This window comes from Pelophylax lessonae (genome assembly GCF_965119305.1).
Source record: "Pelophylax lessonae genome assembly, chromosome: 1".
Classification (NCBI taxonomy): domain Eukaryota; kingdom Metazoa; phylum Chordata; class Amphibia; order Anura; family Ranidae; genus Pelophylax; species Pelophylax lessonae.
In genome coordinates this window covers 289,415,650-289,441,326 of record NC_138768.1, presented here as the reverse complement: position 1 = coordinate 289,441,326, position 25,677 = coordinate 289,415,650, and the positions used below count along the sequence as shown (strand labels likewise).

The 25,677-nt window shown below is 41.1% G+C and overlaps 1 protein-coding gene across 1 annotated transcript in view; it reads left to right on the top strand.

Moving 5' to 3' along the window:
- LOC309544336 (olfactory receptor 6B1-like) overlaps positions 1-25,677 on the top strand; it is a gene marked incomplete at both ends in the record, with an annotated part of 61,601 nt that overhangs the window by 29,812 nt on the left and 6,112 nt on the right. Inside the window, 2 exons of the mRNA XM_082243241.1 lie at positions 22,638-22,649; positions 22,757-22,869. Of these exons, the coding sequence (XP_082099367.1) occupies positions 22,638-22,649; positions 22,757-22,869 (125 nt within the window). The remainder of the gene's footprint in view (positions 1-22,637; positions 22,650-22,756; positions 22,870-25,677) is intronic.

Below are 25,677 nucleotides of genomic sequence, written 5' to 3'. Positions count from 1 at the left end.
CGAGTTGAACGTAAGTTTGACTTGAACATTGGCTGTTTGCTCGTTTGTGGAATGATGAACAAATGGGCTTCTTCGCAAGAACTTTGAGTTCCCGCATTATCATGGACTCTGACCTCTGAATTCCAATAAATCACTTGCTGGCCAGGGGATTTGAACCAACAACCCTCTCTCATTGCAAGCCTGGTATCCTACCACCTACGCCACTACACCACCTAAGCCTGCTCAAGCTGACCACACTCTCCCTAACTTTTATCTCATCCACTGTGTGTAGGGTGAGATAGGAGTTAGTTAGTTAGTTAGGCAGGGAAAGCGTGGACAACCTAAGTGTACTTGATGGTGGCGTAGCAGGTAGAATACCAGGCCTGCAGGTGCAAGGTTGTGAGTGTGAATCCCTTGGCCAGTGGGTGATTTATAAGTGGCATTCTATAATTAATAATACATTGGTGGCAGGGAGAGAGATTTTTGCTTTCCACAGTTTATTGAGATCAGACACAGTGCAGTGGTGCAGTGTATACCACAAAAAAAAAAAAAAAAAAAAAAATATATATATATATATATATATATATATATATATATATATATATATATATATAATATAGGCACTTCAGTTTATAGAATTTTATGTCAGTATTGCTGAAAAAAACAGCGTGGGGTTCCCCCTAAAATCCATACCAGACCCTTTTCTAAGCACACAGCCTGGCTGGCCAGGATGGGGGGGTGGGGGTCAGTGAGCACCCCCCTTCTGAACCATACCAGGCCACATGCCCTCAACATGGGGGGTGGGTGCTTTGGGGCAGAGGGGGCTCTGCCGCTGTCCCCCAAAGCACCTTGTCCCCATGTTGATGGGGACAGGGGTCTCTTCCCGACAACCATGGGCTGTGGTTGTGGGGGTCTGCGGGGGGAGGCTTATTGGAATCTGGAAGCCCCCTTTAACAAGGGGGCCCCCAGACCCAAGCCCCCCCATGTGAATGGATATCGGGTACATCGTACCCCTACCCATTCACCAAAAAAGTGTACAAAAATATAAAGACAAAAGCTAGTTTTGGAAAAGTCCTTTATTAAAAAATAAAAAAATAGTTTCCCCCGATGATCAAGTTGCCAGCCCGAAAAATAGAAAAAAAAAAGAAGCTCCTGCTTCTACGGACACTTCACACACTCTGAGCTGTTTTGATTGTTTCAGCTATTTTATTGGGACCTGACGTCATGAGCCACTCCACAATGCACTGCTGAGTTGCAGTGAATAAATTACTGATGTCACATCATTTATTCACTGTACCTGAGCAGTGCATTGTGTGGGTGTTCGGCTCATCATTAGTATCTGATGTAACTGTCTTATATAATGTAAAGAAATAAATCTGTTCCTACCTCACACAGGAACCTAGCCCTCCCTACACTGCTAGCAATGTCTCTCCACTGTCTGATATGATGTAATGAAATCAATCTGTCCCTACCTCACATAGGAACCTAGCCCTCCCTTCACTGCTAGCAATGTCCCTCCACTGTCTGATATGATGTAATGAAATCAATCTGTCCCTACCTCACACAGGAACCTAAACCTCCCTACACTGCTAGAAATGTCTCTCCACTGTCTTATATAATGTAAAGAAATAAATCTGTCCCTACCTCACACAGGAACCTAGCCCTCCCTACACTGCTAGCAATGTCTCTCCACTGTCTTACAAACTCCAAAAAACTACTCTTGCCCTGCGTCAATCATGTGCCTGTCCCTGTCTCATCGCCCGCAAACTGACACTACATGCTGCGGCTGCGCGAGCAGACTTTATGTAGTGTGGGGCATGTACTTGGCCCCTGAGCCAAGATTGGCTAAAGGCACTCTGCCTTTAGTCCAATCATGGCAGTGATCATTTGATTGGCCAAAGCATGAGGTCAGGGTGCATGCTTTGGCCAATCACATAACGCGCTGCATGCACGGCATGTGTCCAGTGCATTATCGGTAACTCAAATTTCCCGTAAAGAAGCACATTTGTTCGTCACTCGACGAACGATTGAATGTGCGATGTTCACATCGAACATACCTTCGACTCAAACTCGAAGCTCATACCCGGTCAGAGTATTGTCAGATACCGGTCAGAGTATTGTTTATTGATCAGTTGTGGAACATTCTCTAATCATCACAGACCTATAGGGTTCTAGATCACTTCAGATATCAGTCAGTGTATTAATCGATCAGTTGTGGAACATTCAATAATATTCACAAACCTATAGGGTTCTAGATCACTTCAGATATAAGTCAGTGTATCCATTGATCAGTTGTGGAACATTCTAAAATATTCACAGACCTATAGGGCTCTAGATCACTTCAGATATCAGTCAGTGTATTCATTGATCAATTGTGGAACATTCTATAATTTTCACAGACCTATTTGATTATAGATCACTTCAGATATCAGTCAGATAATTAATTGGTCAGGTGTGGAACATTCTATAATATCCATAGACCTATTTGTTTATAGATCACTTCAGCTATCAGTCAGCGTATTCATTGGTCAGTTGTGGAACATTCTATAATATTCACATACCTATAGGGTTCTAGATCACTTCAGATATCAGTCAGTGTATTCATTGATCAGTTGTGGAACATTCTATAATATTCACAGACCTATTTGATTATAGATCACTTCAGTTATCAGTCAGAGTATTCATTGGTCAGCTGTGGAACATTCTATAAGATTCACAGACCTATTTGATTATGGATCACTTCAGATATCAGTCAGAGTGGTCAGTTGTGGAACATTATATAATATTCATAGATCTATTTGATTATAGATCACTTCAGATATCAGTCAGAGTATTCATTGGTCAGTTGTGGAACATTTTATAAGCATCACAGAACATCCATCTATAGGATTATAGATTACATCAGCTATCAATTAGAGTATTATTAATCGGTCACTTGCGTACATCTATAACCACCACAGCTCATCTATAGGGCTATCAATTACATCATATCAGGTCATTGAGTATCTATTGGTCAGTTGTGTATACCCTTTATTGATCTGAATCAACATCATGGCCGAAAGGCCAACAAGGAGAGGCCAATGCTCACAGGCCACGAAAAGAGGGCAAGCAGCCTCTGTGTCCATTGTGAAAAGTGGTGGTCACAGTTGATATAGTGCATCCTCTGCAGGCGGGCACGCCCATCCTTTATTTCCGGTGCTGCCCGTGCTATTCAGCCACAACATGTGGAAGAGTTGGTGGAGTGGATCAAAAAGCCGTCCTCATCCTCTTCTTCCTCTGACACCCACGCTCCCAGTAGTTTGCCTTCCACCGCACTTGCCAAACACAGGCTCCTTCTCCACAGCTACTCCTTCAGTTGCCCCACCATTATGCATGGAGGAGTCACCTGAACTATTCGATCATAGTGTCAGTGACATGCTCCTGGAAGGATGCGCAGCAATTTGAAATCTGTGATGTTGGTTCCCAGGTTGATGAAGGGAATAACGTGAGCCTAGAGAGAGGGGGTGACAATGACGGACAAGAAACCAGCAGTCATGTTGCCACAGCTGAAGCATATTGTCTAGTTTGCTCCAGTGAGGAGGAGGGAGGGGATGATGAGGTCACTGACTGTACTTGGGTGCCTGACAGGATAGAGGAGGAGGAGGAGGAGGGGGAGATGGAGGAGGAGGAGGGGGAGGATGAGGAGGACGCACAACTCCAACGAGACAGGATGTGCTCCAGGGGCCGCCATAGCATTAGCCAACCTATTGCGCCACAGCACAGAGCTCCACAGGACTCCAAAATCCCCACGGACTCCAAAAAGTTTATTAGTATGGGCTTTTTTCAGCATCTGTGCAGTAGACCACGGCGTTGCTGTTTGTAACATCTGTCTAAAGCGGGTCAAGCGTGGCCAGCAACACCAGCCACTTAGGCACCACATGCTTGACAAGGCATATGATGACCTGCCATGCAGTTCGTTGGTAACAGCACCTGAAAGAGGCACCAGATCAAAACAAGCATACATCTCCTTGCTCCTCATCTGCGATCTCTAACCCTACTATACCTCATGCCTTCTCAAATACCAGCATTGAGAAGGATGATGGTATAACAATGAGTGGCACAGAGACTTGAACCCAATCTGCTAGCAGTACACCACCGCATGATTTGAGCAGCAGGCAAATTTCACTACCCCAGTTGCTGTACCGTAGAAAGAAATACTGTCACAGCCATCCACAAGCTCAGCGTCTTAATGCTAGCACCTCAGTGGCAGGTCCCAAAAAGGCATTTATTTTCACGTAAGGCCATTCCGGCTCTATAATGTCATTTGGATGGTAGTGTGTTGGCCTCGTTGGACAAAGCGGTAAGCAGGAAGGTGCACATTACTGCTGACTCTTGGTCCAGCAGGCATGGACAGGGACGTTAGATTTCTTTCACGGCACTCTGGGTAACTCTGCTGGCAGCTGGGAAGGATGCAGAACAGGGTTCGGTGTTGCAGCTTGTTTTGCCACCAAAAAGCTGGTGCTGGTTCTGCCAAATCTGCCTACTCCACCACCTCCTCCTCCTCCATGTCCTCTTCTGCTCAATTGTCCTCTGAAGCAGCAGTGCTCCCTAAACATTCAAAGGGCTATGCAAGCAGTCAGGCTAAAAAATGCCATGCTGTGCTTCAGTTGGTCTGTCTAGGGGATAGGAGTCACACCGGTGCAGAGATTCTGTCAGCTCTGCAGGGGCAGGCTCAGAGATGATTGACACCACAACAGCTTGAACCGGGAATGGTTGTATGCAATAATGGCACCAACCTTCTCTCTGCCCTCCAACAGGGACAATTGGCACATGTTCTATGCTTGGCACATGTTCTGAATCTGGTGGTGCAGCGTTTCTTGAGCAGATACCTGGGCTTCCAAGATCTCCTGAGGCAGGCCAGGAAAGTCTGTGGCCATTTCTGCCGTTCGTTCAATGGCAGTGCTCACATATCTGACATTCAACGGGAATTCAAGTTGCCCACCAACCGCCTTATTTATGACATTCCAACCAGGTGGAACTCAACGTTTGCAATGCTGCAGCAGCTGCACACACAGCTCACTGTGTACCTGTGTGAGTATGGCACAAGGACAGGGTCAGGGGAGCTTGGTTTTTTTCGCCATGCCAGTGGCTTTTGATTAAGGATGCATGCATCATCCTGTCACCATTTGAGGATGCCACAAGGATGGTGAGCCAGGATGATGCATGCATCAGTGACACTATCCCACTAGTCTACCTGCTTGAGCACACGCTGTGTGGAATCATGGAAATGGCTCTTGAGGCAGAAGAGCGGGAGGAAGAGGAGGACTTCCTTTCCACACAAGGCCCCCTTTATGCAGATATCATTCCTGCAGGGCCACAAAACACACAGGAGGAAGAGAAGGAGGAGGAGGAGGAGGAGGATGAGGATTTCGGCAGCATGGGTGTAGAGGAAGAGGATAGCATACAGCAGTCTTCAAGGGATGGTTTTGATTCCCCACAGGAAACCACAGGAGTTGAACGTGGTTGGGGAGAGGTTGCTCCTGCTGACAATGTCATCCTTAGTGACCCATGGGCTCCCTGATTCTGCAAAGCCTGCAAAAGGACCCAAGGGTTCATGCTATCTAGGAGAGGAATAATTTCTGGTTGGCAACCCTTCTTGATCCACGTTACAAGGGTAAAGTTCATATGGAAGGATTGGGAAACAGGGATTTCGGGCACAAAAGTTTTTGTAAAAAGATTTCTTTTATTCAACAAAAAACTAAATATTTTAAAATCATAGAACATTACAGGCAGATAATTGTGTATTAAGGACACAGTAAGACCACCAAACAATGGTCTATATTGTACAATATCTACAGTATATAGAACTTATAAAAGTGATTTACATACAGTTCAGAGTACAAGATCATTAGTAGTCATATAATTCTTGGAAACGTGTTATTTGATATCAGAAGAGAACCGCTGAAGGACATCCAAGCAATATGGTGCCGGTCAGCGGGGTCAACTGAAAATATGAGTTAACATTCACCATGTAACATATGACTTTTGCTCGACATGTTTCGCTTTCTTAAACAAAAAAGCTTCATCTGGAGCATATCATTTCTTTTGTCTGTGTGAAAAATAACAGTGTTTAGATAAATTACATATATATATTACCTCATTTTCAGTATGTTATAATTACAATTGCATATCATTTATCTCTCCTTTTAATTACATACAATCGTCTTACATATCTCAAATAAGTCCTTCTACTTTTGCAATATCAAACACAATATAACATTGGGTCTTAGATTGCATTCCGACACTAAAGGGGGTTTAGGGGAAACAATGGAGGCTGCCAATAGTGAGTATATGTGGGGATCCATGCTGTAGTTACAGTGTCAGCATATGTATCCTATTTATATACCTAGTATATGGACAAGAAAATGTATACATACCTGTACATATAGTAATCAGGCACATATCTCAACTTCCATAGAGAATTCTTTAACGAGGAGGACTGTGCGTTTTAGGAAGCTCAAAAACATAGGCATTGTATAGTGACATAGTAGTGAGGGTAATCACTCCATGTCTAATATCTGAGTGGATGAAAGCAAAAGAATAATGTTTCTCAGAGTAGTAGGCAACTTTTATTCTATAATATCGCTTTAAGGGAGAGCCCATAGAGGTGCTAAACCATGAACTCAAGTGTTCCAAAGTGGTAAAATCAGTGTGCCACATGCCTGTTATAAGAGTGTGTAAGTACCTACTGAGCCCATAGAATATCTGCCTTGGAAGGGGCAAAAGAAAAGACATATAATCATTCTGGACCGTAAGAATGGACAGGTGCCATGCGTTTCTAAACGATTGTACACCAACATATAGAGTTTACCCATTCGTATGTGGGCTACCCCTATAGTAAAATATATATTGTGTATATTAATTTGCTTTTATATACATATGTAAATATGTGTATGTGGTCAATTTGGTATCCAGCCCACCTTCATCTATGATGGTAGGAGGGTGACCAGGATTACGTATACATAGGCAGTTGCCACATAGGGTCCAAGATGAGTACATGCACGGCGTGCTTAGAATAAACATAGGTAGTAAATATAGTGGTAGATATATAGAGTGCCACTCAGTATAATAGATCCCTATGCAGTACGAGAGTCCCAAACATAAACAGACACCTTAGTAAGGCTCACCAAACTTGGAAAGGACCAGAGCTTAATGTAGGGAGCGTATCTCCTCTGCTTGTATGTCGGCTGTTAAGCACAGTAAGATTAAGGTAAATTCCCGGGTATTACAAAGTGTAATGTTAAAGTATTGGTGCTAGCCATGTAAAAGCTTACCCCTTGCCACGCTGTTCCTAGCTTCCGCACAGTCCTCACCGGATGGGGAACCTCCGCCATACCAGGGCTTGTAAGTGGCGCCCTTAAGTAGCGTGGATCCCGGGCGGTTCGTCAAAGGGCGTCACCGCCCCGGCCACTCCCACCGGACATCGCTCGAGAGCAAGCGCGGGGACACCCCAGCGAAGCTCTCGGCTCTGTCACAGGTGTATGCAGATCACATAGAGGCAGGAAGTGCCTCCGTAGTCCGCTCGGGTGCCACAGGAAAGTTCCGCCCGGAAGGGGCGGAGCTAACCTGCGGCCTGTCTGGCCGCACATATCTCACTGATGAGGCCGACCTCCATGCTTATCCACACTGCCCCCACCAGGATCGGTCCGCAATTACATGAGAATTCTAATTGCCTGAAATGAAAAAACACAACAAGAAAACAGAAATTATATATTTAAAAATACAGATATAAAAGCATATTTCACTAAAGTACAAAAAAGTTCCTGATAGGCCAGGAGATATATATTGGTAATATATTTGTTTATCAAAGATTATTATGTAACCATGTTTATTTTTTGACATTAACCACTAGTAAGGGCGTTCAATAATATTAGCCCTAATGAAAGAACAGGGGCTGAACTGCCCCTTACTAGAAACACTTCCATACTTCAAACCCCAAGGGAAAGTTGCATATTTTGACTTATTGTTATTATGAATCCTCAAGATCCTAATATTGATGAAATAGGGATTATAACACAAAAAGCTATTTGTTATACTTTTAGAAAAGGAAGAGAAAGAGAGGTGTATGTGCCACAGAACCTATATTAATGTGAAGAGGTATCAGAATAGTTAGATATACAGGGGGAGGATAACCACGTCAAATCCAAGCAGACATCCCGACCCACGAATCCCACACAGGGCCATTATCGTAACCAGAGTATGCCAACCAAGATCAATTAGATCTATTGGCACTAAGTAAACAAGGGAGCCTTCACAGAAAGGGTTTGTACGACTGTGTTTCGTTCAAACCAGGTCTATATGTGGCACTGAGACGCTCTATCCAGAGAGTCTCTCTCTGGAGAATTTTTTTGTCCCAGTTGCCACCTCGAGGATCTTGAGGAATAACCTCGAGCACATAAAATCTTGCCTTTCTGGGATTGAACCTGTGGTATAGGTCGAGGTGTCTGCTCACGGGCGTGATCATCCTTCCCCCTGCTGATACGTACACATGGTCATTTATCCTCTGGCGGAGCTCTCTTATAGTTTTACCTATATAGAACATGCCGCAGGCACAATGCATCATGTATACCACTCCACGGGTACTACAGTCAGCTCGGAATTTTGGAACAAAAATTTCCCCATTGGGTAGGGTGTATTGAGTATTCTCCTCTATCCAAGGACATAGGGCGCATGTGCGACACTTATAAGTACCCCTACATGTGGTTACTTTGTTTCTGATGGGTTGATAGTGGCTTGTTGTTAGTTGATCTCTTAAAGATCTTGTTCTCCTAAATACAATTTGGGGGTATTTGCCAACATATTTGTTTATGACCGGATCATCACGGAGAAGATGCCAGTTCCGTTCAAGAATATCTCTCAATACTTTTTCATGAGCGGAGTATTTGGTTATTAGTTTAACTGTCGGTTGTGTGCTTGGAGGTTTGGCTCTAAAGATGAGGCTGTTTCTATTTTGAGAAAACGCTTTGTTGAAAGCTGTTCTCAACACCCGTTTACTGTATCCACGAGCCATTAGGCGTTCTCGTAAGTGATTAGCCTGTATTTTGAAGTCGCTGTCAGATGTGCAATTACACCGTAGGCGTATGTATTGGGCGTATGGAATGCTACGTATGAGCGCCCCTGGGTGGGCGCTAGACGCGTGTAATATTACATTCCCTGACGTCTCCTTTCTGTATAGGTTGGTCGTCAGGTGTCCATCCATATGTTTGAGTACCGTTAAGTCAAGGAAATTAACACTCGAGTCGCTGATGGTAGATGTTAGCTTCAAATTGAAGTCGTTTATATTTAGTTGGGCAATAAACTCATCTAGCATTGATTTTGAACCTGTCCAGACAGCAAAAATGTCGTCTATGTAACGAAACCAAATTGCCACGGATGAAAAGAAATTAGATAAATTTTCATCTGATGTGATTTGTCGCTCCCACCCCCCCAGGTACAGGTTGGCGTAGGCCGGGGCACAACAAGTGCCCATGGCCACGCCCTGCACCTGGAGGTAGTGGGACCCGTTGAAAGTGAACCAGTTGTGTTTCAAAATAAACAGTAAGAGTTCCAAAATAAAATCACAAAATGGCCAAGTATGATGGTCTTGCTCATATAAGAACGTGCGTATCATCCCGACGCCCTGCTCGTGAGGGATACTGGAGTATAATGCCTCCACATCCAAAGTCACGAGCAGGGCGTCGGGAGGAACCACCATATCTTCAATCATTTTCAAAAACTCGAGTGTGTCCTTGACGTATGACGGTAACCGCACTACGTGTGGTAGTAAATAATAGTCGATCAAGCGACTAGCATTTTCAGTTAGACTTCCAATGCCCGATACAATAGGCCTACCAGGTGGAGAAGTTAAGTTTTTGTGGGTTTTTGGGAGTGAATAGAATGTCGCCTGTCTCGGAAATTTGTTATTAAGAAAATTATAACAGTCTTTATCTATAAGAGCCAATTGATATGCACGTCCAATTATATCCAAATACTCTGCTTTAAATTCTGTAGTAGCCGATGGAGATATCTTTTTGTACCATGTACGGTTTGAGAGGATATTAAGGCACATTCTCTCATATCCCTCTCGAGTCATCAATACTAGGTTACCACCCTTATCTGAGGGTTTGATGACCAAGTCTGTATGGTTTTTTAGTTTGTTAAGCATCTGTAGTTGTTGTTTAGAAAGATTATTTTGTGTTGATTTTAACTCACAATTTTTGATCTCACCTACCACTGAAGTCAGAAAAGCCAAAAGGTTAGGGTTTGTAGTCAAGTCAGGGAAATTGTTAGATTTTGGTTTGAAGGGGACCTGTCTTGGGTTTACTGTCTTTGTTTGTATAGGTTGATTGGGGGACTGGGAATCCGGAAGACTGCCTTCCTCCAATAGTAGAATTAGATCCCGTAAAACACGGAATTCTTGCATTGTGTAATGTTTTATTTTTTCTGAGATTTCTTTATCTTGTATATTACGTTGTCTTTCTGGATCGTAAATATGTTTATACGTCAAATTCCTTATAAACATATAGACGTCCTTTATGGTCTCATATCTATCCATGGGAGTAGATGGGCAGAACGTGAGGCCAAGTTCAAGGACCTCCTGTTCTTGAGGGGAGAAGTGATAAGGGGTTAAGTTAATGATTGATAATTTTAGGTGGGAAGGTTTAGTGATGTGCTCAGGGGAAAATTTGAGGCCTGGGCCTGTGAGGCTACAAAGTGGCCATCAATAGTGGTTTGTCTAAGAGAAGTAGTGCTGGTTATATTTAAAAGTGGTGTGTTAGAAAAAACAGGTGCCGCAGCACCTAGTGAGTGTGTTTGAGAATTAGATGTGAGATCCTGTGTGGATGAGTTACTTGGATTAGTGTTAGTGGATAAGGGTTGCAACATTTGTATCGCTTGGAGAGCCAGGGGTCCCAAATACGGGTCCTGTGCTTCCAAACCATCTTGTGTGAGTGTCTCGACAGATCGAGCAGTCTGTCCAGTTTGGGTCCCCCCAATTCCCAATGGTTGAAATTTGGAAGTTTCGTCGGGTCGCTTTTTGGAGCGTGGTGTGTAGTTGGCTCCTTCCTGTTGTCCTCGTTTACGTGTCGCCATATCTGTTTTTGGTCTAGTATCTTGATTAGATCTAATCGATGTTTTAGATCTATTGGATTGTGCGGAGATCGAAGACGAGTCTGATTCCCAATCAGTTTCCCTTAGACCTGTGTTCGATATCTGTTCACGGGGGCCTCGCGAATAGCGGGGTCGCCTTGAACTATTGGGTCCCGGCCATCGGTAAGCATAGCCTTCCGTGAAGGCCATCCTATCTTTTAGGAATTTAGTTTGTTTTTTACCAATAATATCCCTATTAAGCTTGATTCCATACTCCTTCACCTCCTTCCATCTTGCCTCATAATGTATGTGTTTTTTTAGATTCTCGTTCTTAGTATATAAAGATGATAACTCAGTATCTAAAGTAGCTAGGTCCAATTTGTATTGGGACACCAACAGCTGGCACAAGTCGGTACTGCATTTAGTTAGAATACGTTCCCACAACGTTCTAAACTCACTCGAAGCATTATCGAAGGAGGGGAATAGATGAATCCTTAGACCCATAGGGCATACATTTGCTTGTATATACTTCAAGAAAAATTCTATATGCCAATATAGGTTTGACTTTTTTTTAATAAGTCTCTTTACTGTGTTTATATACTGGTTTAGGCTTATATCATCCTTGGCCGGGATGTTACAGGTAGATTCGATTTCGGTCATAAGACCCGTCCATGCATTTCCAACTAAATCCATGGTTGTCCTGTGAATTCTATCAGTTGTTATTGGAATGGTTTGTGGTCTCTTCTATATAGATTTCTATTTTTTGAAAAAAATGTGTATAGAAAATGACTTGACTAAATAAACAACTACAAAATTATCTTCAAAGGCCAGGTACAGGCCAGAAATTGGCACTAGAAAATTATGAGCAACTTTTTATGGGGTTTTTTGCATAAAAGATGTTTCACGATCCTTCCACATGATATTGTTCAATTATAATATGTATAAAGGGTAATAAGTGGTACTCAAACCTAAATACCTTGCTGCTTGCCACTTCCCAGGATGGCTGGTGCTTCCACCTTTATATCAGAATTATTTTACAAGTCATGTGTCCATAGATAGCAGCCATCTTGGCCATGACGTATCCATTTAGGGTGTGCCCCTATCCTCAATTGACTAATTCATATGGAAGGATTGGGAAACAGGGATTTCGGGCACAAAAGTTTTTGTAAAAAGATTTCTTTTATTCAACAAAAAACTAAATATTTTAAAATCATAGAACATTACAGGCAGATAATTGTGTATTAAGGACACAGTAAGACCACCAAACAATGGTCTATATTGTACAATATCTACAGTATATAGAACTTATAAAAGTGATTTACATACAGTTCAGAGTACAAGATCATTAGTAGTCATATAATTCTTGGAAACGTGTTATTTGATATCAGAAGAGAACCGCTGACGGACATCCAAGCAATATGGTGCCGGTCAGCGGGGTCAACTGAAAATATGAGTTAACATTCACCATGTAACATATGACTTTTGCTCGACATGTTTCGCTTTCTTAAACAAAAAAGCTTCATCTGGAGCATATCATTTCTTTTGTCTGTGTGAAAAATAACAGTGTTTAGATAAATTACATATATATATTACCTCATTTTCAGTATGTTATAATTACAATTGCATATCATTTATCTCTCCTTTTAATTACATACAATCGTCTTACATATCTCAAATAAGTCCTTCTACTTTTGCAATATCAAACACAATATAACATTGGGTCTTAGATTGCATTCCGACACTAAAGGGGGTTTAGGGGAAACAATGGAGGCTGCCAATAGTGAGTATATGTGGGGATCCATGCTGTAGTTACAGTGTCAGCATATGTATCCTATTTATATACCTAGTATATGGACAAGAAAATGTATACATACCTGTACATATAGTAATCAGGCACATATCTCAACTTCCATAGAGAATTCTTTAACGAGGAGGACTGTGCGTTTTAGGAAGCTCAAAAACATAGGCATTGTATAGTGACATAGTAGTGAGGGTAATCACTCCATGTCTAATATCTGAGTGGATGAAAGCAAAAGAATAATGTTTCTCAGAGTAGTAGGCAACTTTTATTCTATAATATCGCTTTAAGGGAGAGCCCATAGAGGTGCTAAACCATGAACTCAAGTGTTCCAAAGTGGTAAAATCAGTGTGCCACATGCCTGTTATAAGAGTGTGTAAGTACCTACTGAGCCCATAGAATATCTGCCTTGGAAGGGGCAAAAGAAAAGACATATAATCATTCTGGACCGTAAGAATGGACAGGTGCCATGCGTTTCTAAACGATTGTACACCAACATATAGAGTTTACCCATTCGTATGTGGGCTACCCCTATAGTAAAATATATATTGTGTATATTAATTTGCTTTTATATACATATGTAAATATGTGTATGTGGTCAATTTGGTATCCAGCCCACCTTCATCTATGATGGTAGGAGGGTGACCAGGATTACGTATACATAGGCAGTTGCCACATAGGGTCCAAGATGAGTACATGCACGGCGTGCTTAGAATAAACATAGGTAGTAAATATAGTGGTAGATATATAGAGTGCCACTCAGTATAATAGATCCCTATGCAGTACGAGAGTCCCAAACATAAACAGACACCTTAGTAAGGCTCACCAAACTTGGAAAGGACCAGAGCTTAATGTAGGGAGCGTATCTCCTCTGCTTGTATGTCGGCTGTTAAGCACAGTAAGATTAAGGTAAATTCCCGGGTATTACAAAGTGTAATGTTAAAGTATTGGTGCTAGCCATGTAAAAGCTTACCCCTTGCCACGCTGTTCCTAGCTTCCGCACAGTCCTCACCGGATGGGGAACCTCCGCCATACCAGGGCTTGTAAGTGGCGCCCGAGCTGACTGTAGTACCCGTGGAGTGGTATACATGATGCATTGTGCCTGCGGCATGTTCTATATAGGTAAAACTATAAGAGAGCTCCGCCAGAGGATAAATGACCATGTGTACGTATCAGCAGGGGGAAGGATGATCACGCCCGTGAGCAGACACCTCGACCTATACCACAGGTTCAATCCCAGAAAGGCAAGATTTTATGTGCTCGAGGTTATTCGAGCTTATCCTTTGTAATACCCGGGAATTTACCTTAATCTTACTGTGCTTAACAGCCGACATACAAGCAGAGGAGATACGCTCCCTACATTAAGCTCTGGTCCTTTCCAAGTTTGGTGAGCCTTACTAAGGTGTCTGTTTATGTTTGGGACTCTCGTACTGCATAGGGATCTATTATACTGAGTGGCACTCTATATATCTACCACTATATTTACTACCTATGTTTATTCTAAGCACGCCGTGCATGTACTCATCTTGGACCCTATGTGGCAACTGCCTATGTATACGTAATCCTGGTCACCCTCCTACCATCATAGATGAAGGTGGGCTGGATACCAAATTGACCACATACACATATTTACATATGTATATAAAAGCAAATTAATATACACAATATATATTTTACTATAGGGGTAGCCCACATACGAATGGGTAAACTCTATATGTTGGTGTACAATCGTTTAGAAACGCATGGCACCTGTCCATTCTTACGGTCCAGAATGATTATATGTCTTTTCTTTTGCCCCTTCCAAGGCAGATATTCTATGGGCTCAGTAGGTACTTACACACTCTTATAACAGGCATGTGGCACACTGATTTTACCACTTTGGAACACTTGAGTTCATGGTTTAGCACCTCTATGGGCTCTCCCTTAAAGCGATATTATAGAATAAAAGTTGCCTACTACTCTGAGAAACATTATTCTTTTGCTTTCATCCACTCAGATATTAGACATGGAGTGATTACCCTCACTACTATGTCACTATACAATGCCTATGTTTTTGAGCTTCCTAAAACGCACAGTCCTCCTCGTTAAAGAATTCTCTATGGAAGTTGAGATATGTGCCTGATTACTATATGTACAGGTATGTATACATTTTCTTGTCCATATACTAGGTATATAAATAGGATACATATGCTGACACTGTAACTACAGCATGGATCCCCACATATACTCACTATTGGCAGCCTCCATTGTTTCCCCTAAACCCCCTTTAGTGTCGGAATGCAATCTAAGACCCAATGTTATATTGTGTTTGATATTGCAAAAGTAGAAGGACTTATTTGAGATATGTAAGACGATTGTATGTAATTAAAAGGAGAGATAAATGATATGCAATTGTAATTATAACATACTGAAAATGAGGTAATATATATATGTAATTTATCTAAACACTGTTATTTTTCACACAGACAAAAGAAATGATATGCTCCAGATGAAGCTTTTTTGTTTAAGAAAGCGAAACATGTCGAGCAAAAGTCATATGTTACATGGTGAATGTTAACTCATATTTTCAGTTGACCCCGCTGACCGGCACCATATTGCTTGGATGTCCTTCAGCGGTTCTCTTCTGATATCAAATAACACGTTTCCAAGAATTATATGACTACTAATGATCTTGTACTCTGAACTGTATGTAAATCACTTTTATAAGTTCTATATACTGTAGATATTGTACAATATAGACCATTGTTTGGTGGTCTTACTGTGTCCTTAATACACAATTATCTGCCTGTAATGTTCTATGATTTTAAAATATTTAGTTTTTTGTTGAATAAAAGAAATCTTTTTACAAAAACTTTTGTGCCCGAAATCCCTGTTTCCCAATCCTTCCATATGAATTAGTCAATTGAGGATAGGGGCACACCCTAAATGGATACGTCATGGCCAAGATGGCTGCTATCTATGGACACATGATTTGTAAAATAATAAACAAGGGTAAAGTTGCAGAGCTCATCCTGCCTTCGAAGAGGGAGCAGAGGATGAAACATCTTGAGGAGGCCTTGAAAAAAAGAATTGTGTACCGCCTTTCCAGACACTGGGAGGTCAACATTCTCCAGGCGTGTTTCTGAGGCATCGTTCAGCATCATTAAGGAGGAGTGGTGGAGAAGGCGGCCGACTGAGCGATGCCTTTAAACAGTTATTTTGTCCCCAGCAGCACCCAGGGCTGTTAGGTTTAAGCAACCATCGGCAGCGTCTCCATCATATGGTGCATGATTATCTAGGTGCAAGAGCAGTTTTGGAGACATTTCCAGGTGAGCATCCACTAGCTTACTGGGTCTTGAGGATGGACCACTGGCCATAACTTGCTCAATATGCAATGGAGCTACTGGCCTGTCCTGCTTCCAGCGTGCTTTTGGAACGGACGTTCAGTGCTGCTGGAGGTTTTGTGACAGACAAAAGAGTGCGTCTGTCCACAGACTCTGTTGGCCAGCTCACTTTTATCAAAATAAATGAGTCCTGGATCAACAAAAGCTATCAGGCCCCTGATGCTGATGTAACTGATTGAAATTGCCAGGGGTCTGCCATCCCTTGAGACTGAATATGCTGTCTATCCTATTCCTCCACCTTTATTCTGCTAGCTTTCAACAATGTTTTGGTTGAGGTCACTACCAACACCCAAGGCCTAATTTTTCTGCACTTGTATGACAGGTGCATACAACTGAAATGTCGTATGTCATTTTTAACAGCAGGCCCTGCCCCTGTGCCCTGCTAACTGTAAGGGGTTACGATGTTCAGGCACCAACAACAGCAAAGGCCCGATTTTTGGCACCTGTGTAGTACATGCAATTATAAATTTGCATGGAATTCTTACCAGCAGGTCCCATTCCTGCTTCCAGCAAGAGTAACTGTGATGCCTTGGTTACAGTGTTCAGGCACCACATACGGCAAAGGCACCATTTTTGGCACTTGTATAGCACATGCAATTTCAAATTTGTATGGAATTATTACCAGCAGGTCCTGTTCCTGCATCCAGCAAGAGTAACTGCAAGGCCTTGGTTACGGTGTTCAGGCACCACATACGGCAAAGGCCCAATTTTTGGCACTTGCATAGCACATGCAGTTTCAAATTTGTATGGAATTCTTACCAGCAGGTCCTGTTCCTGCACCCAGCAAGAGTAACTGCGAGGCCTTGGTTATGGTGTTCAGGCAACACCTACGGCAAAGGCCCAATTTTTGGCACTTGTATAGCACATGCAATTTCAAATTTGTATGGAATTCTTACCAGCAGGTCCCGTTCCTGCACCCAGCAAGAGTAACTGCGAAGCCTTGGTTACAGTGTTCAGGCACCACCTACGGCAAAGGCCCAATTTTTGGCACTTGTATAGCACATGCAATTTCAAATTTGTAAGGAATTCTTACCAGCAGGTCCCGTTCCTGCTCCCAGCAAGAGTAACTGCGAGGCCTTGGTTACAGTGTTCTGGCACCACATAGGGCAAAGGCCCAATTTTTGGCACTTGTATAGCACATGCAATTTCAAATTTGTATGGAATTCTTACCAGCAGGTCCCGTTCCTGTACCCAGCAAGAGTAACTGTGAGGCCTTGGTTACGGTGTTCAGGCACCACCAACAGCAAAGGTATGACAAGTACATGCAATTTCAAATTTGTATGGATTTTTTAGCAGCAGGGTCCGTTCCTGCGCCCAGCAAGAGTAACTGCGAGGGGTTACAGTGTTCAGGCACCACCAATAAGCAAGGCCCAATTTTTCTGCACCCGTATGACAAGGACATGCGATTTGAAATTTTTATGTATATTTGTATATGACATTTTTTGCTTTATAAATGTCAGTATTGCTGCAGCAGGCTACATACATTGTACAGATGCACTACTTTACAGGCACATTCAGGGGACCCCCCAGGCACGATATTTGAAGGAATTTTTCATTTTTATAGTTTCACTTTAAGCCTCATTAACCACTTGCCGACCGCCGCCCGACTATATACGGCGGCGGTCAGCCTCTCCCAGGCAAAGTGACGTACCGGTACGTCACTAGCCTGGGAGCGAATAGGGGGCAAGCGTGCGCCGCCGGAGGCGTGCTCCCACCCCCGCTCTTACCCGACGAAGCTGGCGTGTGTGACCGGCGGACCCGATGTCCACCGGTCACTCGCAATCGTCGGGTAGAGAGGGTGAAAGGCAGGCGGCTAATGTAAACAAAGCCGCCTGTCATTCTCCCCTGTGTAAAAGCACAGATCACTCGGTCCTGCTATGTAGGACCGTTGATCTGTGCTGTTACACCACTAGCCACATCCAATTACAGTTAGAAACACGCCCCTAGGGACACACTTAACCCCTCCCTCTCCAATAAAGTTAACCCCTTCCCTCCCAGTGTAATTTTTACAGTAACAGTGCATATGTATAGCACTGATTACTGTAGTAATGTCACTGGTAACCCCAAAAGTGTCAAAAATGTCAGTCAAGGGTCTGATCTGTCAGCCGCAATGTCGCAGTACCGCAAAAAAAAAAAAAATTGCAGATCGCCGCCATTACGCGTTAAAAAAAACAACAAAAATGACAAAAATCTTTCCCTTAGTTAGTAAATGCAATAACTTTTGCGCAAACCAATCAAAATACGCTTATTGTGATTTTCTTTACCAAACATATGTAACAGAAAACAAATTGGCCAAAAATTTAAAAAAAATAGATTTTTACATTTTTTTGGGGGGGAATTTCATATAAAAAAATTTGAAAAATATTGTTATTTTTGCAAAATTGTTGCTCTTTTTTTGTTTATAGCGCATGATCAAAAAATGTCCGCCGGTCACTCGCGATCGTCGGGTAGAGCGGGAGAAAGGCAGGCGGCTAATGTAAACAAAGCCGCCTGTCATTCTCCCCTGTGTAAAAGCACAGATCACTCGGTCCTGCTATGTAGGACCATTGATCTGTGCTGTTACACCACTAGCCACATCCAATGACAGTTAGAAACACGCCCCTAGGGACACACTTAACCCCTCCCTCTCCAATAAAGTTAACCCCTTCCCTCCCAGTGTAATTTTTACAGTAACAGTGCATATGTATAGCACTGATTACTGTAGTAATGTCACTGGTAACCCCAAAAGTGTCAAAAATGTCAGTCAAGGGTCCGATCTGTCAGCCGCAGTGTCGCAGTACCGCAAAAAAAAAAAAAAATTGCAGATCGCCGCCATTACGCGTTAAAAAAAACAACAAAAATTACAAAAATCTTTCCCTTAGTTAGTAAATGCAATAACTTTTGCGCAAACCAATCAAAATACGCTTATTGTGATTTTCTTTACCAAACATATGTAACAGAAAACAAATTGGCCAAAAATTTTAAAAAAAATTGTTTTTTACATTTTTTTGGGGGGGAATTTCATATAAAAAAATTTGAAAAATATTGTTATTTTTGCAAAATTGTTGCTCTTTTTTTGTTTATAGCGCATGATCAAAAAATCGCACAGGTGATCAAATACCACCAAAAGAAAGCTCTGTTTGTGGGAAAAAAAGGATGTCAAATTCGTTTGGGTACAGCGTCGCACGACCGCGCAATTGTCCGTTAAATTCATGCAGTGCCGAATCGCAAAATACCCCCTGGTCAGGAAGGGGGTAAAATCTTCGGGGGCTTAAGTGGTTAAAATCAGTAAATCAGTGCTCCTTTATAAACAATTGTTTTTAAAAACTTTTTTTTTCATTGCTACATGTTTCCCAGGTCAGGACCCGGACCCCCATACACTTTTTTGGGGCAATAACTTGCATTTAAGCCTTGAAAATGAGGTTGTTTGATTTTCGAGGTTCGAGTCCCATAGACTTTAATGGGGTTTGTTTGTTCAAACAAACTTTTCCTCTGTTCACAGTGTTCTGATGCGAACCGAACCGGGGGTGTTCAGCTCATCACTAATCTCAGTGCAGCTGGGACCATAGTCACCAAGAAAAAAATTGGTAACACACTCTGCCATGAAGGACTGAAATCTTGCAGCGCCAAGGTCCCCTGCTCAAGAAAGCACATGTACATGCCTGTCTGAAGTTTGCCAATGAACATCTGAATGAGGAGAACTGGATGAAAGTGTTGTGGTCAGGTGATACCAAAATCAAGCTCTTTGGCATCAACTCAACTCATCGTGTTTGTTTGGAGGAGAAATGCTGCCCATGACCCCAAGGACATCATCTCCTAAATCATGTTTTGCGAAGGGGTCAAATACCTTTTTCCCTCATAAAAATGCAAATCAATTTATAACTTTTTTTAAATACGTTTTTCTGGATGTTTTTGTTTTTTTGTCTCTCACTGTTAAAATTATAGATTGATAATTTTTGTCAGTGGGCAAATGTACATAATCAGCATTGGATCAAATAATGTTTTCCTTCACTGTACAGTGTGAAAGCACCACTGACACCCAAAGACGTTTTTTCACCACTGTTTGACCAGGGAATATCATTTCATTTTTTGACAGCAAGGCCTTTTCTTGCTTTCATCAAGAGTACCTCTATAGGGTTATGGTGTGAAGGCACCACCAACACCCAAAGCCCAATTTTTCTGCACCTCTTACTTCTATCCAAAGTCTGCGAAAGAGACACAAGAATTAATACAAAAAATCTCTAATCTTGTTCCAAGTACACTAAATTGTGGCCTCTTTATACAGACTGGTTCTCCAAGCTGTTGTTTACAAAAACAAGCTTGCTTGGAAAATGTCATTTTTTGGCTTTATAAATGTTAAAATTGCTGCATATACATGGTACAGAAGTGCCACTTTACAGACAGACTAGAGGACCCCACAGGCACTTTATTTAAATAAATTTTTCATTTTTAATGCTTCAGTTTAAGCATCAGTAAATCATTAATCATATGAGAATTATGTTTTTTTTACAAGCTTTTTACATTGATACATGGTTATAGGGCAGGACCTCCATAGTCATTGAATGCCAAATTACTTACATATAAGCCTTCAAAATGGCCACTTTAGATTTTTCCAGTTTGAGTCCTATAGACTTTAATGATGTTTGTTATACAGTTCTGAACTTTTGCAATGTTCAAAGGTTCTGCTGTGAACCGAACCAGGGGTCGTTTGGCCCATGTCTACCCATTGCTGGGAAAGAAAGATGCAAGTGCTCTGCCTCATGAAGCACTGCCTCGACTACCACTTTGGACACAGAACCTGTTTGTCCCCTAACAGCTGCAAAGGAACCACTTCTGCCTCTCATTTTAGGCCTCCCAGACATTGTGGTAATTTGGTGATTCACTGGCTTTATTAACAGCTATGAAAATGGCTGGATGGGGGATATGGTGCTTTGATGCACTTGACACTGGAGTGCTTTTGTAGACTAGACTGGTCCACAATAGGATGCACAAATAATATACTTCATAGAACAAAACATGACAATATCTAAAAAAATAAAACCCAAACACCAAACCCGAAGCAGTATAAAAAACAAAATAAAAACCCTCTTTTTGTTGTTTTTCTTTTATAGTAAAAACAAAGAAAAAGGTGGATGTGAATACAAACTGAAATGGGGAAAAAAGCAACAAACCCCCACAAAAAAAAAAAAGAAAAAAAAAAATTCTAAAATGACTGTTGGGTTTATTCAAATCACAGTATCACAGTAAATACAAGTAGGTTAACACGTTACTCTCCCCCAGCCCCAAAAACTGCAATTCAATGCAATGTATCAATAGAAAAATACAACACTGAATATAGCACTGTATAGCTTTGGATAGCACACTAGTGCTGTAAAATAACACTAAACACTCCATAAAAGCACTTTCATCTGTCCTTTACAACTAAAGCCCTGTACACACAGGCCGAATGACGATCGTCATGGGCTGCCTCAATAAAAACCTTTGCCCCATGTGTATGGCAGCTGGTCCAGCAGAAGCATGCTGAAAAAATAGCAGGCAACCACCTCCCGGCTCCAATGGCAGAGAGCACTGATCAGGCAGGTAGTTCAGTGGGGGAGATCACTGTACCAACCTTGAGTTGTTAGTACAGCAACCAGAGCTGACAGTTTTTTTTTCGTTCAAGCTGCTGGGTTGAAGGGAAAAAAATTAATAGTGTGTATAATGATTAACTCCAACACACTGACAAATGGCTTCTGGTAGAGCAGAATTTTATAGTGAGGGGGCAGGGAGTTTGGTCAAAAGCCATTATTGGCCAAAGCCATGCACCTGGCAAGAGGTCATATTGCACAGCATTGCATTATGGGACATGGTCTAATGTTCTAGAAAATTTGCATTTTAGATGAACTTCAAACATGTAAACTTCGGACTGAAGCTTGCCACAACAATTTTGGCTGTAGCTGCTTTTGAAAGAGACTGAACACTAGACATTGAACACCTTTTGTTTTGATGCACATTGAATATATTTAGCTGTTTTAATATGAAAGGTCAAAGGGGCTTTAGAATAATTCAGCAAGATTAGCTCACAATTTTTTTTCATCACATGCACGGTTAAAAATAATAAAATGATAGCTTAAATGATGAACAAGACTGTCTGGATATCTCCAATTCCCATACCAAAAATTAAGTTGATGTGTTGTTTTAAATAATATACTCATTATAATGCTATAAGGCATTGCTTAACAAAAAAAAAAGTCTCCAAAGATATATTCCTAAGAGACGCATGATGTATATTTATAGTGAACAAACACTAAATTCATTGTATGCTTTTTTGTTTTATATTATTGATAACCTGTGAAATATTGGCATATAACATATATTTAAATATTTCATCTACATTTATATTTTTCAACTAGATGATCACCAAAGTAAGTATACTGTAGAAGAAAATGCATTATTCTTTCCCATAACTACATAAAAGATTGGTGACTTCCTAAGATATTTTATTTTTGTGTGTACTGTGTCCTGTCTGCAGTTTGAGTTTGCAGCAGTTGCTTCGCCTAAAATTCAGTTAAAAGCAAACACAGAATGTTCTTTGAAAGCACAAATTTATATTGATTATTTCATAATGTTTATTTTGGACATACTGTATGTGCTTTTCGTGATTTTGCCTGCTGTTACATTTTTTGTAGATTCCAATTGTGAATGGAGAAAAAAAATCAATCCCATCCAGAACAATTCTTACTTTATGGACTTCTTTATGATTCCCCATTTGATACACTTTTGTTTTATGTGTTTACTATGACATATTGCATGTCATTGATAGGAAATGTGGCAATAATTCTTACAATATCTTTAAGCTCCAGTTTACACATACCATTATACTTCTTCCTTGCTAATGTTGCAGTTCTTGATATCTGTTGCATTTCCACAACGGTTCCTAAGATGTTACATAACTTTGTAATAGCTTCATTTGCAATCACATTTTATGGATGCGTTGTCCAATTGTTTATGTTTTCATGGGTTGAGATTACTGAGCTTCTACTTTTTACCTGCATGGCCTTTGATCGCTACATTGCCATCTGTAAACCTTTACATTACACCATTACCATAACCCATAAAGTCTGTGTACAGGTATCAATTGATGTTTGGCTAGTTGGAGCGCTATGTTCTGCTGTCCACACTTCATTGACTTTTACTCTGTCATTCTGCGGTGACCCTAAGATCAATCATTTCTTTTGTGAGAGTCCACCATTATTAAGATTATCATGTTCAGACTCTACTATAAATGAAATTTTCACACTTGTAACAGATCTCATAGCTGGCATCCTCTGTTTTATCTGTATAGCAGTTTCATATTGCTTTATTATTGCTAGTATTTCACATATCCGGTCAGCAGAAGGCAAAAGAAAAGCCATATCAACCTGCACTTCTCATATCACAGTTGTATTAATTTATTATGGAACATTGTTTATTGCTTATATCAAACCCCATTCTGGATTTTTCAAAAACCAAGATGTTATTCTTTCCATTATTTATGGCATATTTATTCCTTTTCTTAATCCTCTTATTTACACGTTTAGGAACAGGGAATTGATAAATGCTATAACCAAACTGAGCAGCAGGATCATCGCTAAACATGGCTGAACAGACTTATTTATATTGGAACTGTAACATGACTCATAGGCATTAGGCCTTGCCACTATGTGCAAGCATGCATAAAATGCTCTCATGTGGCTTATGTTCACTGAAGTATCATCATCCCAGAAGCCATCTTTATTTTCTAAACCTTTAAAATTTGTCAAACACAAAGTGCAGCAAATGTATCAGAATTTTCTAGCGACTTATGCTCTGTGTCAGTCTAGGACTGCTTTATTTGGCACTATTTTTCCTTCATGGATCCCCAGGGATGGGACCTGGCACCAGTGGCAGGTTTCCTGGCTTAGTAACAAACTCATAGAGCATCTTCTCTAGTAAGTAATAACTGACATCAATTCTGGGGCATTTTGTTTCACACTGACTGCCAAACCACCTGCATGTGCTTGTAATCAAACCACCGGCATGTGCTTGCAATCACACTAGAAGAAATACCATTAAACATAACATGAAAGGTCCAGTTCATTTCTAGTCTATTCACATTATTTTCAATCAAACCATGATGAAGCATTTTTTTTTTTGGACTTCTGAAACATGTTGGATACTCTATGAATTGTCTTCTTGACTTTTATTGGAGTAAAATTGCATCTGGACCTCTTAGCAGTGTTGTGGTGCTTTCTGTTTAGGTCCCTGGTTATACAGTACAAATGTTGTCTCTGCGGGCATGTTTAAAGGTGTGTTCATTTTAATACTGATTCTGTCTCTGTTTATATATTTCAGATTATATTAAAGAATATTTAAACCTATGAACAAAAATATGAAATATGGTAGCTTACGAGTCCATAGATGTGGTGACTGCATTAGTTTGCTTTTTTTCAGGATTTGTTTCCCTTTATTTTTCACTTAGTGATTCTGCCAACAACACTTCCCAACCTAGGGTGAAAATATACACTTACAATACTGTATATATGAGAAAGCAGCAGTCCAGTATCTATGAGGAAGCATCAGTGCAATCCGGTCCTATTTCCTAGGACTGGACTGCAACCCCCCCCCTCAATAAAATAGAGGGGAGAAGTTATATTGTCCTTAGAGATATAAGTGATAAAAATGCAGCACAGGCAAAGATCATTGGTAGTTGTCAAGCTTTCTGATGGTACTGTATATTTAACTGAATAAAAAAGACTAATATAAGAGGATTTCATTGTGAGAGTTTACATACTCTTTAAGTGCTACAAAATTGTAAAATTATTTTATGAACATTTTCATAAATGATTTCATGTCAACTAATATTAATGATTTATGTTATTTAGGTTTTTACTTGTAATCTAAAGGCCTCAAAGTTTTATTAATGGCCAAAACTTTTGGTGTCATTATTTACTGTTTACATTTTTTGGAACTGAATATCCTTCACTCATTCACATAAGGGGAGACCAGTGTCTTGGGGTCCCCTTCTATTAAAGGAGAATTTCAGATTTCACTAACCCCCCCACCCAGAAACCCTCACAACCATCGTCCCAGGGTTAATGGAAAGAGACCCTTGCTCTCATCAATGTGGGGACAAGGAGCTTTGCCAAGGGTCCCCCCCCTAGCAAAGTACCCTCATGATGTTGAGGGTATATGGCATGGTATATCTCAGAAGGAGGTATGCGCTCATCCTCCTCCCCTCTTTCCTGGCCAGCCAGACTACCTCATCAAGACTAGGGGTCTAGTATGTGTTTTTAAAGGGAACCCATGCCAACTTTATTTGGTGTGGCTCCCCCATTAACATCTAAGTCAGACCCTACTCTAGGATAGGGGTCTGGTATAAATTAAAATAATCCCCAGCTGTAAAATTTTGTAAACAGAATTTTTTAGTTAAAG